Source organism: Rhinatrema bivittatum, chromosome 5 (genome assembly GCF_901001135.1).
Source record: "Rhinatrema bivittatum chromosome 5, aRhiBiv1.1, whole genome shotgun sequence".
Taxonomy (NCBI): domain Eukaryota; kingdom Metazoa; phylum Chordata; class Amphibia; order Gymnophiona; family Rhinatrematidae; genus Rhinatrema; species Rhinatrema bivittatum.
The window spans coordinates 87,742,540-87,758,562 of NC_042619.1; the positions used below are offsets into that span (position 1 = coordinate 87,742,540).

The window sequence follows — 16,023 nt, forward strand, 5'->3', positions numbered from 1 at the left end:
TTCGTTTTGGATAGTGCCACTGGAGCTGAAAGTTCATGCGGCGTGTGTGTACACCTAGAGTCAGAGGCCCCCTTAGACACACCTGTCTCCAAGGACAAATACATGTGCATGTGGCTGTGGCTGAAGTTCGGCTATAGCTGAATGCTTTATTTAAAGTTGGGCTATCTCTGCTAATGCAGTAGTAACATACTATAGTCTGTAGGTAGTGACATTTTTATGAGGGCAAATATAAAAAAACATTTGGAAGTTGAAACCCAACCTCTGAGTATTTACATCAGCATTGCCATTAGAATCCTGATAAGCGTATTCTGCAGTGGATGTAAGGTCATTTTCAAAGCTTTTTACATGGGTAAGCAGCTGTTTCACTGCAGGTGTGCACTTGTTCAAAGGGGTGGAGACAGGGCGCACGGTGGTCAGGGGAAGAAGGCCCAAGCGAAGCTTCCATTTTACTTTCCAGGCGCACATAAAATGTACAACAGTCATCACATACCCCCCACCCAAATTACAGCCAGAAATGAGTAAAACCTACTTCTCCACCATGGTGCCGATGCTTCTGCAAGCATCCTCTGCAGCTTCTCGGAACGCAGGATTAGGGTGGGCAACTTTCACAAAATCGGCCTGATATATAGGGGGGACAAAATGAAACAGGTTTACTTTTCATTTTAAAAAAATTCTATAATAAAACATCAGTTCAACTGAGAATTGGGAACGCTCGTTCTGTTTTCACTGAAAAATACGTACCCTGTGCTGGGCCTTGCAATTATATACTCAAACCTGGTCAAATCTGCACAAATTTGAATTTTTAAGCAACATGGTACCAAGGTGTAAGAGATATGCGAGCAGCCAGGGTAGAAACCGTGACAAACCACTACTGCAGAGCCTTTAAAAGCTCAGGCTAAAGTCACAACATCGTCAGTCTTCTAGGCTGGAACAGCCAATGCAAAACTGGGTCTTCTCCTGAATATTATACACTGCTGAAAACAGTACCGGATGATCATCTTTTGTGTGCTACAAATGTATTCTGTGGGGAAAATTTTATTATGCAAAAGCTAAATATAACGAACACACAATTTGAAGACAGGAAACTTGGCAGATCCCCATCTCTGAAAAAAATGTTTCTACAAAAGATAGAAATCCTTACAAGGAGCAGGTGGCGAGAGCTATCTTCGGGAGTACATCATATCAGTTCATTAAATTCAAAGAAACATAACTTTACTGCATACAGATCTATTTCAGGCTGAAAATATTTTTTGACTTATTGGCATGTGATGTAGTAAACCCAAGGCTGGCTCTAGGCTAACCGGCATCCTATGTGAAAATTGAAATTGGCACCCTCCACATTCCTCCCTCACATCCCTGGCAAAAAAATACGGGGTTACTTATTTACAAAATATAGTTAAGATAAACATATCCACCAGAAAATAAAACAGAGTGAAATAAAAAGTGGAAAACAAAAATAAGTAAGCACAACTGTCACTTAACTTTCAACCGTTTGGTAAATAAATCATGAAGGTACTAAACAACAGTCCTCAAATAAGTCCATTTCTGCCATCGCCCAAGGGAAGAAAGATCCTATCAAGTTCATGAATCTTTTATTATGAACTTTCTCAAAGTCTAAACACCAATTTTATAACCTCAATTTATACATCAGGTAACAATTATGCAAACAACTCTGAAAATGTGCCTTAAACATTTTATTATTGACTATAGCCATAAAATAGGAAAATTAGTTTCTTACCTGATAATTTTCGTTCCTGTAGTACCAAGGATCAGTCCAGGACACCTGGGTTGTGACTCCGCACCAGTAGATGGAGACAGACTAAAACTTGTGGGCGGAGCCATATATGCCCCTGTGCCAGTCACAGCCCCTCAGTCTTACGGAATGTCAAAGTAGAACACAACCAGAGAAGTAAACAAAACTAGATACCGCTAACTAACGGGGAAAGAAACACCCCTTCTGGAAACGGACTCTCCAACCGAGAGAGCAAACAAGCGGAACAGAGCAAATCAAAACACAGAGCGGACTCTCCATTACTTCAGCGCAGCACTGCGGGCGGGATCCTGGACTGATCCTTGGTACCACAGGAACGAAAATTATCAGGTAAGAAACTAATTTTCCTTTCCCTGTACGTACCAGGATCAGTCCAGGACACCTGGGATGTACCAGAGCAACCTACTGAGGGTGGGAAGCAGAGAGTCCCGCTCGGAGTACCCTCTCTCCAAAACCCCCGGAATCGGTAGCCCGGACATCCAGCCGGTAATGCCGGATAAAAGTATGCAACGACTTCCAGGTGGCCGCCCTACAAATCTCTTGAGGCGACACCTGAGAAGCTTCCGCCCAAGACGCTGCTTGAGATCGAGTCGAGTGAGCCCGCAGCCCCACGGGAAGAGGTTTTCCCCGCACCAAGTACGCCGAACCAATGGCCTCCTTGAGCCAACGAGCGATCGTTGTGCGGGACACTGCAGCTCCTTTCTTTGGTCCAGAGAACAGGACAAACAGATGATCTGTGACCCGAAACGGATTAGTGACCTCCAGATATCGGAGAAGGGATCTCCGCACGTCAAGCTTCCGTAACTCCCTCTCTTCTGTAACAGAGGAGTCTCCGCACGCAAAAGCGGGCAACTCCACCGATTGATTCATGTGAAACGACGAGACCACTTTCGGAAGAAAGGAAGGAACCGTCCGTAAGGAAACCCCCAAATCGGAGATACGCAAGAAAGGTTCCCTACAGGACAGGGCATGTAACTCGGAAACACGCCGTGCCGAGGCAATCACCACCAAGAATGCCGTTTTTAAAGTGAGATCCTTAAGAGTTGCGCGTTTCAAGGGCTCAAACGGCGCCGTGCATAGAGCGGAGAGAACCCAATTGAGGTTCCAAGCCGGACAAGGAAGACGTAACGGGGGGCGAAGGTGCTTAGCACCCCGAAGGAAACGAGCAATATCCGGGTGAAGCGCCAGAGACTTACCTCGCAAACACCCAAGCGCCGCCACTTGGACCCGTAGGGAACTGCACGCCAGACCTTTGGCCAGACCCGCCTGGAGGAACGCCAGAACATCAGAGACGGAAGCCGAAGTGGGGTCTACCCCTCGCTGCACGCACCAGTCCTCAAAGACCACCCAGACACGGACGTAAGCCAAAGACGTCGACTGCTTCCTGGAACGCAGTAGCGTGGCCACCACCGCATCTGAATAACCTTTTCTCTTCAGTCGATTCCTCTCAAAAGCCATGCCGCGAGACAGAAGTGATCCGCATCCTCCAAACAGACGGGGCCCTGATGGAGCAGGGCCGCCATTCCCTGGAACCGAAGGGGTGCCGCTACTGCCAGTTGTACGAGGTCTGCGAACCACGGCCGGCGAGGCCACTCCGGTGCCACCAAGATCACGTTGGCCGGATGCAACTCTATGCGCCGTAGAATCTTGCCGATCATCGGCCACGGGGGAAACACGTAGAGCAGCACATCCGTCGGCCAGGGAAGCACCAACGCATCGACGCCTTCTGCCCCCCGCTCTCGACGTCGACTGTAAAATCGCGGGGCCTTCGCGTTGTGCCACGTGGCCATCAGATCCATGTGGGGCACCCCCCACGTTTCGCAAATGAGAAGAAACGCTTCGTCCCCCAGCTCCCACTCTCCGGGATCCAGACGATGACGGCTGAGATAGTCCGCCTGCACGTTGTCGACTCCCGCAATGTGAGACGCTGCGAGGTTGCTGAGATGTAGCTCCGACCAGGCCATCAAGCGCTGAGCTTCTTCCGCCACCTGGGGGCTCCGTGTCCCCCCCTGCCGGTTGATGTATGCCACGGTGGTCGCATTGTCCGACAACACTCGGACTGCCTTTCCCCGCAGCAATGGTAGAAAAGCCTGCAGGGCCAGACGGACCGCTCTGGTCTCTAGGCGATTGATAGACCACTGGGCTTGCGACACTGACCATAGGCCTTGAACTGAGCTCCCTAGGCAGACCGCTCCCCAACCGGAGAGGCTGGCATCCGTGGTCACCACTGTCCAACTGGGCACCAGGAGAGAGACTCCGGCGGAAAGATGACTGGGGTCCAGCCACCAACGCAGGCTGGACCTCGCGTGTCCCGCTAGAGGAAGCGGTAAATGGAAGTCCTCCGAGACCGGCTTCCAGCGGGAAAGCAAGGATGACTGTAAGGGTCGCAGATGAGCGAACGCCCAGGGAACCAGCGCCAGCGTGGAAGCCATAGACCCTAGGACCGTAAGGTAGTCGCAGACCCGCGGCTGGCGAAGAGACAACAAGCGTTGCACCTGAGTTTGCAGTTTGCCCATCCATTCGAGCGACAGAAACACCTTGCCCTGCTTCGTGTCGAAAAGAGCTCCCAGATATTCCAAGGTCTGCGTGGGTGTCAGATGACTCTTGCTGAAGTTGACCACCCATCCCAGGGACTGCAACAGATGGAGGACCCTGGCCACCGCCATCCGACACTGATCCTCGGACTTCGCCCGAATCAACCAATCGTCCAGGTAAGGATGGACAAGGAGACCTTCTCGGCGCAGTTGCGCCGCCACCACGACCATCACCTTCGTGAATGTACGAGGGGCCGTTGCGAGCCCAAACGGGAGCGCCCGAAACTGGTAATGCCGTCCCAGAATGCAGAATCTGAGGAAGCGTTGGAACGACGGCTGAATGCCTATGTGAAGATACGCCTCCGTGAGGTCCAGGGAGGCCAGGAACTCGCCTGGCCGGACCGCGGCGATGACTGACCGGATCATCTCCATTTTGAAGCGAGGAACGCGAAGGCATCGGTTCACCCCTTTGAGATCCAGAATTGGTCGGGACGTGCCGTCCTTCTTTGGTACGATGAAGTAAATGGAGTAACGGCCTTTGCCATGTTGGCTGACCGGAACGGGGGAGATAGCTCCCAAGTCCTCTAAGCGGCGGATGGTGTCTAGCACCGCCGCCTTCTTCTCGGGAGCCTTGCAGGGTGACACAAGGAACTTGTCCACTGGAATGCGAGCAAAATCTAACGCGTAGCCGTGTCTTATCACGGTGAGGACCCACTGGTCCGACGTTATTCCGGCCCATCTCTCGTAAAACGACAGCAACCGCGCCCCGACGTTGGGAACGGCGTGCTGAGGCTGCGGCGGGAGAAGGGCCGACCCCCTTTCATTGTGAAGATTTGGGCGCCGTGATGGCCAGGGCACCCCCTGGTCTACCAAAGCGCCTCCCACGAAAGGACTGCTGCTGCTGCCACTGTGGGGTACGGGAGGAGGAAGACCTGTACGATTGCCCCGACGACCTTTGAGGTCGCGCCTTCCTGGGCCCACGAAAGCGGGACCTGGCTGCAAAGGAAGACCGCGACCTGGATCTATCTTCGGGCAACCTGAAAGCCCTATTTTCCCCCAGGGAAGCCATCAAATCATCTAATTCCTTGCCAAACAGTAACTTACCCTTGAATGGCAGCGCCCCGAGGTGAGCCTTAGAAGAGCCATCCGCCGCCCAGTTGTGTAGCCACAGGAGGCGGCGCGCCGAGACAGCCGCCACCATGGATCTAGACGAAGTGCGCAGCAGATCGTGGAGTGCATCTGCGCCATATGCTATTGCCGCTTCCAACTTATCCGCTTGCGCTGCCTCGTCTGCCGAAAGATCCGCATTGGCTTGGAGGACCTGAGCCCAGCGTAAGCCAGCTCTCAAAGCAAAATTCGTACACATGGCGGCCCGAATTCCTAGCGCTGAAACCTCAAAAATCTTCTTGAGCTGTACTTCCAGCTTCCTGTCCTGAAGGTCCCGAAGGGCTGTCGCACCCGTAACCGGGATAGTAGATCTCTTCGTTACCGCCGAAACCGCCGAATCCACCTTGGGAAACTTGAGAAGGTCCAGCGCATCCTCCGGGAGCGGGTAAAGCTTGTCCATGGCCTTGCTGACCTTCAAACCTAACTCCGGAGTGTCCCATTCCCGGAACATGATGTCCGTTGAAGAAAAATGGAACGGAAAAGCAACTGCCGGACCAGTGAGGCCTAACAGGACCGGATCCATGTTCGCTTCCTGACGAACCACCGCCGGAGGGGGGTCTATTCCCAGTTCCTGGAGAATGGCTGGAATTAGAGGTGGCAATTCTTCCCTACGGAATAGCCGGACCACTTTGGGATCGTCTCCCTCCACTGCCTGTGAACCTTTTCCTACGCCGGACGTAGCGGAGCCGTCCGCTCCCACATCGTCGAGTCCCTTCTGGGTCTCCTCAGGGGAATCAGCGTCCGCCTCAGGGGAGGAATCGGTGTCCGCCTCCTGTGGGACGCCACGTGGAGGCCGCTTCCCCCGCAAGGCGCCCTGGGGCCCCTCCGCGACCCCCGAAGGCTTCCTGGACCTCTTCTGCGGTGGAGCCCTGCGAGCTTCACTCCGGCCGCGCTTGCTTTTTTTGTATTTCAGGACTTTGCGCAACAAAAGCGCAAGGTCCTCCGAAAGCGAGCTCGAATCTGAAGAAAAATCAGTGGGACTCCCCGGGGACCCTGTGTCCCCCGAGGGACCCCCTCCGACCGCGATCCGCTGCGGGGAAAGCGCGGGAGGCAAGGCCGAAGGCCCTGTCGTTTCCCACGCCATTTCGCGGCCCGTGGCCAAAATGGCCGCCACTCCTGCGCTAAGCGGGAAAAGCTCTTGGGGCTTTTCTACGGCGCCCCCCCCCGCGCGGAGGCGATCGCGCAGGTCGCGAACGAGGTCCCCAAGGCGCCCGGGATGCAAGCGGCGCACAGACTCTCGCGCGAAAGACGCGCGCGCCGAGCCACAGGCCCGGCAGACCGAGCCGCGAGGCATGGCGGCGAAGAGGCGCGAACACGGGACGACAGGAGACACGAAAAATAAAAAATTTGAGCGAACGGCCTCCCCCCGACAGCGGCGCCCCCACCATGAGCGGCGACGCGAAGCAAGAGAGAGCCGGCAGAAAATAAAAGCAAACCTTTTTTTTTTTTTTTTTTTTTAACAAAAACGCCTGTCGCTGTCCACGGTCCTGGAGCCCTAATCCAGCAGGGGTGAGTGAACCGGGCTCCCCGGTGTCACCCCTGACGCTGCTACTAGGCCAGCTGGGTCCTCGACCCTAGCAGCGGCCTCAACCAGGGGGGGGTGGTCCCCTCAGAACCTCACAACCCCCCTGGGAGGCAGGGCGAAAGAGACCTAGGGACAATTTAGAAAAAAATATTCCCAAATAGAAACCCGTAGCCTAAACTGGCCTAACAAATCAAAAAGAACCGACCCTGACGGAATACCAGAACCAGGGCAGGCAGGGCTGTGACCGGACCTGCACCATCTACTGGAGACAGAGTAAGACTGAGGGGCTGTGACTGGCACAGGGGCATATATGGCTCCGCCCACAAGTTTTAGTCTGTCTCCATCTACTGGTGCGGAGTCACAACCCAGGTGTCCTGGACTGATCCTGGTACGTACAGGGAACAACTCTCAGTCATATATCAAGTCAAGCTTTCACACTACACCCATACCTGCAGCACACATAAAATTAAAAGCGTATCAAACATCCCATTCACTATTACAACTATATATAATGTACCCTTACAGAGGCCACTGTTTCACCAAAATTCAGCTTCTTCAAGGTTTGTTTGTTGGTTTTTTTGGGGTTTTTTTTAAACTGATAGTGAGCAGAAGAAAATATTTTCCGTGGCACACCTCCGGGAACATTTCATGAGTGCTTCAACGAGATGTCTAATGGATTAAACAATGCCCGCTACTGATGTGAGATCCCACCAATTTCATTCTCTTGGGAGGTCTCTTTTACAGCTGCTATCTAAAATTCAGTGCAGAATGACCACCCTTAAGAACCCAAATCCGGAAGAAGTTCCAGCTCTATCCCTGCGGCTGGCGGGGTTTTCCTTGTACCCGTGGCAATACAAGCTCCATGTAGGCTTTAAAATTGTCTTAAAATAGTTAAAATAAAAAGGAGAAAAAAAAATACATGATAGTGCTAACAATAATGAAAATAACATGATACCCAAAAGGAAAATTACCAGGTTTTGTTGCTATTCAGTATTGGGTCAGGTAACATTCTAGCGTGGTCGCAGAATGCAACATTTTGCTGCTATGCCCTCTTCCCATGCTCCTTTCTCTCCCTATAACCCCTTCTTGCTCCCCTTCCCCCCAGTGGTCACTCAGAAGCAGCAGCTCCCCCCCCCCCACCTCCCCAACACCCCTGGTCACTCAGCAATAGCAGCAGCTTCCGCCCCTTCGCCCCCTTATGCTCATAGAAGCTCTCTCCCTCCCCTTGTCCCTGTGCCCCCAACCTCCCCTCTTCTCTGTCTGCCCATGCAGCTTGGCCCCCTCCCCATCTGAAAAAAAGCCCAGCTCAAGATTCTAAATTTAAAAAATAATAAATGGCCCCCCCCCCCTTGAACCCATCTTACCCTGTCCACAGGTCCAAAATATCCAAATGAATTAGGAGCGATCCCCCTGGAGCTCCCGCTCCACCTCCCATTTTGCTGTACGGAGGTGTCTAATAAATTGAACCTCTCTGTCTTACCATCCCAGACCATCAAAGAAGATCAGCAAAACGGTTTCCAAACTAACTATTATCTTCCATCATACACGGAAACAAAACCCAGCCCGTTTCACAGGCCAGTGCCCCTTCCCACATAATAATAGTGATCTACACCTGTCAGAGAGAACACAATCACTGCAAGGGTCTTTTCTTGGGGGCTTGGCTTCCTCTCGGACCACAAGCAGACCCAGTCCCTCCAAGCAGCTGAGCATGGAGCCCTGAGCCAGGTGAAAAGCTTCCCGAACTCAAGCTTTAAAATCACACACTCAGGAGTTAGCTCCTGTGCTTGAAGGCGCACTGCGTTTTAAATTTTAGGACTACACACCCTTGGGAAGAGTTTGTCAAAGCTGCATCTCTTTACAGACTTTGGTTCAGCTTACCTGAATCAGCACACAGTAAGAGGGAGGAAGAGCGAACACCTTCAACTCCATTCCACTCTGGCAAACAATTTTCAAAGGCATTTACCCAGGGAAACAGCAATGCACCCTTGTAAAATGGCTTAGCTGAGTGCTGCCCTCTTGGGGGGTTTTTTTGGGGTTTTTTTGTTTGTTTGTTTGTTTTATTACTACAATTTATTACCTGCTTTTTTGAGAGAAACTCACCCAAGGCAATGTTCAGCATATTAAATAGCAATAAGACAGCAGCGAAAAGAGCAGAAATGGCTTAATAAGATCAGGCCTTACAAAGAAGAAAAAATGTCCCATGGTAAGTATGGGTCTGACAGCCAGTGATACGCAACAGAGCTACACAAGACCTCTCCAAACACGCCTTACGTCTGCCAAAGAGAGCAAAGAAAAGGTGGGAAGGCAAAACCAGTGCACAGCAATGCTGGCCCATACGGCTAGCTTAGGCTATACCTTAGTCAGGGTATTATCAGTTAGTAGACCTGACAGAGAAACCAGGCTGTCATCTGCTTCCTGAAATGAAGTTAATTCGGGGACTGGCGGAGTTCATTTGGGAGAAAGGTCGGGGCTGAACCCATAAAAGGCCTATTGGCAGGTTTCATGTTACCTAAGAGGTCTAAGCTGAGCACACAAGAACAGCTCCTCTCTTAAAACATTCACTACCTTTTCCATTGAGAACTTGGAGAACCAGAGCCACAGTCAGAATTTTAACTTTGGATTTCCAGAGGTGGGTAAAAGTAGCGTTTGTGGGGACATGTGTAGGTCATGGGAGGAAAAACAGGGCATTTTCAAATGTCTTTGCATTATTTTATTCCATCTCAGCTGCCCACACAAAGAGCAGGTACAAAAGTGCCTGGGTGCACTTACATAAGAAGTAAGATATGCCACACTGGGTCAGAGCAAGGGTCAATCAAGCCCAGTATCCTCTCTCCAACAGCGGGCAACCCAGGTCACAAGTACCTGGCAAGAACCCAAACATTAAATAGATCCCATGTTACTAATGCCGACAACAAGAAGTGTATATTCCTATTGATTAATAGTAGTTTATGGACTTCTCCTCCAGGAACTTATCCAAACCTATTTTAAAACCCAGCTACACTAGCTGCCTTAACCACATCCTCTGGCAACAAATTCCAGAGCTTAATTGTGTGTCAAGTGAAAAAGAAATTTCTTTGTTTTGGGAAAAGTAATGGAGTCACTGTTGAAAGAGAGAATAGTGAACTATCTACAGTCCGGAGAATTGTTGGACCAGAGGCAGCATGGATTCACCAGAGGAAGATCCTGTCAGACAAATCTGATTGACTTTGACTGGGTAACCAAGGAATTGGATCGAGGAAGAGCGCTCGATGTCATCTACTTGGATTTCAGCAAAGCTTTTGATACGGTTCCGCACAGGAGACTGGTGAATAAAACGAGAAACTTAGGAGTGAGTGCCGAGGTGGTGACCTGGATTGAAAACTGGTTGACGGACAGAAGACAATGCGTGATGGTAAATGGAACTTTCTCTGAAGAGAGAGCGGTTTTAAGTGGTGTACCGCAAGGATCGGTGTTGGGACCGGTCCTGTTCAATATCTTTGTGAGCGACATTGCGGACGGGATAGAAGGTAAGGTTTGTCTTTTTGCGGATGACACAAAGATCTGCAACAGAGTGGACACGCCGGAAGGAGTGGAGAGAATGAGACGGGATTTAAGGAAACTGGAAGAGTGGTCAAAGATATGGCAGCTGAGATTCGATGCCAAGAAGTGCAAAGTCATGCATATGGGGAGTGGAAATCCGAATGAACTGTATTCGATTGGGGGGGGGGGGGGGGGGGGAAGGCTGATGTGCACGGAGCAGGAGAGAGACCTTGGGGTGATAGTGTCTAATGATATGAAGTCTGCGAAACAATGCGACAAGGCGATAGCAAAAGCCAGAAGAATGCTGGGATGCATAGAGAGAGGAATACAGAGTAAGAAAAGGGAAGTGATTATCCCCTTGGTGAGGCCTCACCTGGAGTACTGTGTTCAGTTCTGGAGACCGTATCTACAAAGAGACAAGGACAAGATGGAAGCGGTACAGAGAAGGGCGACCAGGAAGGTGGAGGGTCTTCATCGGATGATGTACGAGGAGAGATTGAAGAATCTAAATACGTACTCCCTGGAGGAAAGGAGGAGCAGGGGTGATATGATTCAGACTTTCAGATACTTGAAAAACTTTAATGATCCAAAGACAACGACAAACCTTTTCTGTCAGAAAAAAATCAGCAGAACCAGAGGTCACGAGCTGAGGCTCCAGGTAGGAAGACTAAGAACCAATGTCAGGAAGTATTTCTTCACGGAAAGGGTGGTAGATGCCTGGAATGCCCTTCCGGAGGAAGTGGTGAAGTCTAAAACTGTGAACGACTTCAAAGGGGCGTGGGATAAACACTGTGGATCCATCGAGTCTAGAGGGCGTGAATAAAGTGGAGGCAGCAAAACACTGCACGGAGTGGCAGTAGCCACAGAGGCATTCAAACACTGCACGGAGCGGCAGTAGCCACAGAGGCATTCACGGAGCGGGATGCCAGTGGTCAGTAGTTAGTGTTCCACCTTCACGGAGCGGAAGGATGGACGGCTGCTATCTCCAAAAAAAATAAATAAATAAAAATAAACAAACAAACAAAAAAAAAATAAAAACAGGGGTGGGTAAGAGTATGGGGCAAGGGGGTGGCCTGCTTGTTACAGCGGTTGCTACCCCTAATTGAGCTGGATGTCACTTGGATGAAGATACGGAGCTGCTCTCTAAATTGGTGGTGGAGTGGTGGGGAATTAGGGCTGGAGGGTACTGGAAGCCAATAGTAACAGGTGGGAGAGAGAAAAAGGGGAAAAAAATGGATAAAGTGCGTAGCTTGCTGGGCAGACTTGATGGGCCGTTTGGTCTTCTTCTGCAGTCATTTCTATGTTTCTATGTTTTAAATATGTTACTTGCTAACTTCATGGAGCGTCCCCTAGTCCTTGTATTATCCGAAAGAATAAATAAGTTCAAGTTCTTTTAAGATTTTATAGATCTCTATCATATCCCCCCTCAACTACCTCTTCTCCATGCAACTCAGCCCTAACCTCTTGAGCCTTTCCTCATAGGGGAGCCATTCCATGCACTTTATCATTTTGGTCGCCCTTCTCTGCACTTTCTCCAGTGCATCTATATCCTTTTTGAGATGCGGTGACCAGAACTGCACACAGTATTCAAGATGCGGTCTCACCATGGAGCAATACAGAGCATTATAACATCCTCTGTTTTATTTGCCATTTATTTGCCATTCCCTGTGATGTGTTTCAATTCTTTCAAAACAGCCTGCATCAAGTGTGATACCCTGCAGTCATCAAGGCCAAGAAATGAACACTGGCTAGCAGTGTTTAAAGCAATTGATGCTTTCAGAGATTCTCTTTTCTTTCTTGCAGAAGAATATCTTCTGTTGTAAAGACTGAAAATGCTGCTTTGAAAACAATGCCGCAGACTGGCTTGACCAAATATCTGCCACCAATTTAAAGCTCATCTTTTGTTGGCTGGTGCATGAAGCTGCCAAAGCAGCAGATTCTTTGCGGCTCCCAGGAGCCTAAAGATTTAGTGATCGAAATTCATTGTTGAATGTCACTTCAGTCCAGTGGCATTGGGGCAGCTAACCTTATGATCAAGATACTAAACAGAATCCTCCCAACACCACCATAAGACATTTGAAAATAAAAGTGATCAAAACACTTTGAAACAAAACCTAAAAGGGACTTGATAGAAAATGCTTTTCTCTCACATTTCCAGACATACTTAGTTGTAATTTCTGCAGTTTAAACACATGGCCACTCCTCCCAGCCTTCTAATTTACAACTCTGAAAACAAAACCGATGGTGTAATCCATTTTATAATTAGCTTGTAAATTCAGGCAAGTTCAGCCATAGCTCTTGAAAAGCTAGTTGCTAACATATTACGTCAATTCAATAAGAACTAGGCATCACCTGAAACTTGTCCATTGCCCTTTATCTACAATGCTTTTTTGAAATACTACAAAAAGGGATTCTTGATGAATGCCTCTTTCTTATTTGAGAGTTTAATCAGAGAGCCTTTGCCAAAGGAGCAATAGAAGGACCATAGGCTCTGATTATAGGTGGCACATTCATGGTATTTCTGAAAAGGGCACTTACCAGGTCAGCTACTCTGCAGAGCGAATCGGAAAGATGATCAAAGATGCGCACTGTCTGGATTCCGAACGATGCAGTGCAGGCTCTCCTCACCAGCGCCTCAGATTCCTTCAATGCTCTTTCCTGGGCTATGTGAAACCCCTCTGGTGTGCTGAGCTCTGGAACCCCAAAAAGACCCTAAAATACAAAGAAATATGTGGTACGAGTTTGACTATGAAGCTTCTTCCGATCTGCGTAACCAACATATCTTCCAGAAAGAGAGAGAGTTCCTGGATGTGACTCTGCCTTTTTCATGCAGTCACACACTTCCAGAAATGGAGCTCGGATGTCTACATTATTTCCATACAACTGTGTGAACCTGGAGCTCACAGACTCCAATCCCAGCATATCCAACAAGCATTCTTCTCTAAGTCAGATAAAATGAGCACCCCAGAAACAGAATATGACAGCAGAGAAGGTCCACCCATTCTGTCCAATTTACTTCCTGGTGCAATTTATTTATTTATTTTATTTAAGGATTTTTATATACCGCGGTTCGTTAGCAAACATCACCTCGGTTTACAGAGAACATTAAATTAGCATGCCAAAGACCCCAGTCGATTCCTGGTTTTTCCTTCACTTCTCTGTAGCTAAGGATCCTCTGAGATTTCTTAAATTCTGTGACTGTTTCTCACTGCGCTATCTTCCCTGAGAGGCCATTCAGTACATCCATCACCCTTTCTGTGAAGAAATGGTTTCCAGTGTTACTCCCGAGTCTTTCCCCTTTGAAAATGTATTGACTGAGATTAAGTAATAATAATTGTGCTCTGGGTCTGGACAAAGGGCATGAATAAGAATTGTTTTTAATATAGTTCATAATCTCTATACATAAGTTACTTGGCGTCTAACAATCCAGGTCAATAGGAAATTATTACATTTTATTAGACCACAGGGTGTCCCTATGGTCCTTAATCCCTTCATCAGACGGGATAGCAGAAACTACACTTGTAATCACATTAGTGCAGTGGTTCCCACCCCTGTCCTGGGGACACCCCCCCCCCCCCCAGCCAATCGGGTTTTCCGGATATCCACAATGAATATGCATGAGAGAAAATTTGCATATTATGGAGGCAGTGTGTGCAAATTTTCTCTCATGCATATTCATTGTGGATATCCGGAAAACCCGACTGGCTGGGGGGTCCCCAGGACAGGGTTGGGGTTCCACTGCGCTAGTGAATTATAAAATGTTTAGCACTTATATTAGGTGTTTGTCAAAAGTTCAGGGTATATTTTTACATTTTAAACTGTTTTCAACTATTTAAGTCAGAATTTGATCTATACCTGACTGTGACAGAACTTTGAAAAAGCCACTGGTTAGTGTCTTAACAGGACCTGGGAGGCGTCTGGCAGCATTATAGGTCTGCCAATCATTAGAGTCAGTCCAAACCAAAGATCCTGCATCAATGTGATACAGAGAGAGGGTGGCACAGTAGAAGGAGCACACACCTTACTCCAAAGTAGTATAAACATAAAAGTAATGCAGGACGAAAAGAAAAGAGACCCAGAAATAGGTCCCAAAGAGGAGGAAATAAAGCCAAGAAGCAGGCAAGCTGATCCACTGAAGATTGTAGCCAGCACAGCCAAGTAATAAAAAAAATACAAGAGCCAGCTCTGCAGTGATAGAGGCAGGCTTTATGATCTTCCTTTAGCAAATATACACACTTGAATTTGAACATTTCAAAAGGTGAAGTGGAACACAATTCTGTAATTTATTTATTTTATTTATTTATTTATTTAATATCTTTTATATACCGACGAACGTTGGGAACATCTCGTCAGTTTACAGAGAACAGAACTTAGCAACAGGCTTTACAATTATCACATGATTATAAGAGGAACAGTAATTATAATAATAATAACAATAACATATAAATAATAGGGTGGATTATCTTTGTCACTTCTAAGTGACAAAGAACAAGCATTTAACAAATCTACTTTGGCTCCTTTTGTATATATAACTAACAACTGAAACTTGCTGCACGGAGTGCACGGCAAAAGGAGAAAGCTGTCCACGTTAAACAAGCAAAAACTCTGAAAGCACAGATGGCCCTTCCTGTTCATACTGTCCAAGGAATAAGGTCTTCGGTGGAGAGGCAGGACACATACTGCATTATTATTTGTTTATTATTCCCAGCTGCATTTGTACCAGATGGAAGCTTCTGGACATTAAGCTTATTCCTTCTCCTCCACCCACTTCAGTTTTGAGACTACCAGAAAGAAGCTGACCAGCAAGCTATGACAGCGCTAGCAAACCTTCAGTGCAAATGCCTAAACCTGTGCTCAGGGTCAAGACTTCCGGCGCTCAAGTTGCATAATCCTTAACTGAAATGAATTTCTGGCAACACTGCCACCCAGAAACCTGGCAATTTTAGAATTAAACAAGAAATGAAGAAATGTAAAAACAAGAAATGAAGAAATGTAAAGGTTCATTTACCTTCTGTAAGCCCATCTAACCTGTCCATTGTCCCGATTTATTGCAATTCTGAAGACTCTACTTGATACCCTGCTTTACGCTCACATTCCTCTCTGCTCATCTTATAATTGTTATGAATTCCAACATCATTGGGAGGCCACTCTAGGCCTTCCAATGAGGCCTGGAGTGGCCTGGATGCTACAAAAAAAAAAAAGGCTACAAAAAAAAAAAGTTCTCTTTTTGATTTGAGCCATTTCAAATGTTTCTCTTCTCTGCTCAGCACTTAAGGCCTAAATAGGTCGCCATCACTAAAGACATTTTATTTTTAGTACTGAAAATGTGCATTGATTTTCAGAATACACAATCTCAGATGCTATGCAGACTAACTAAAAGGTCAAATAATTGTAATTCCAGTTTACAATGTGCTATAAACCCCTATATTAACTATGACATATAAAGCTCCTGAGAATCCCATTCACAAGCTTCTTAAAAATGAGCAACTTCTAATGCTATGCAAACG

The 16,023-nt window shown here is 48.0% G+C and overlaps 1 protein-coding gene across 2 annotated transcripts in view; it reads right to left on the minus strand.

Annotated features, from left to right (window-relative positions):
• MIPEP (mitochondrial intermediate peptidase) overlaps positions 1 to 16,023 on the minus strand; it is a 375,213-nt gene that overhangs the window by 342,825 nt on the left and 16,365 nt on the right. For both annotated transcript variants that reach the window (XM_029602546.1, XM_029602547.1), the window contains exons 2-3: positions 13,055 to 13,228; positions 530 to 618 (exon numbers count right to left, since the gene is read on the minus strand). In XM_029602546.1, the coding sequence (XP_029458406.1) occupies positions 530 to 618; positions 13,055 to 13,228 (263 nt within the window). The remainder of the gene's footprint in view (positions 1 to 529; positions 619 to 13,054; positions 13,229 to 16,023) is intronic.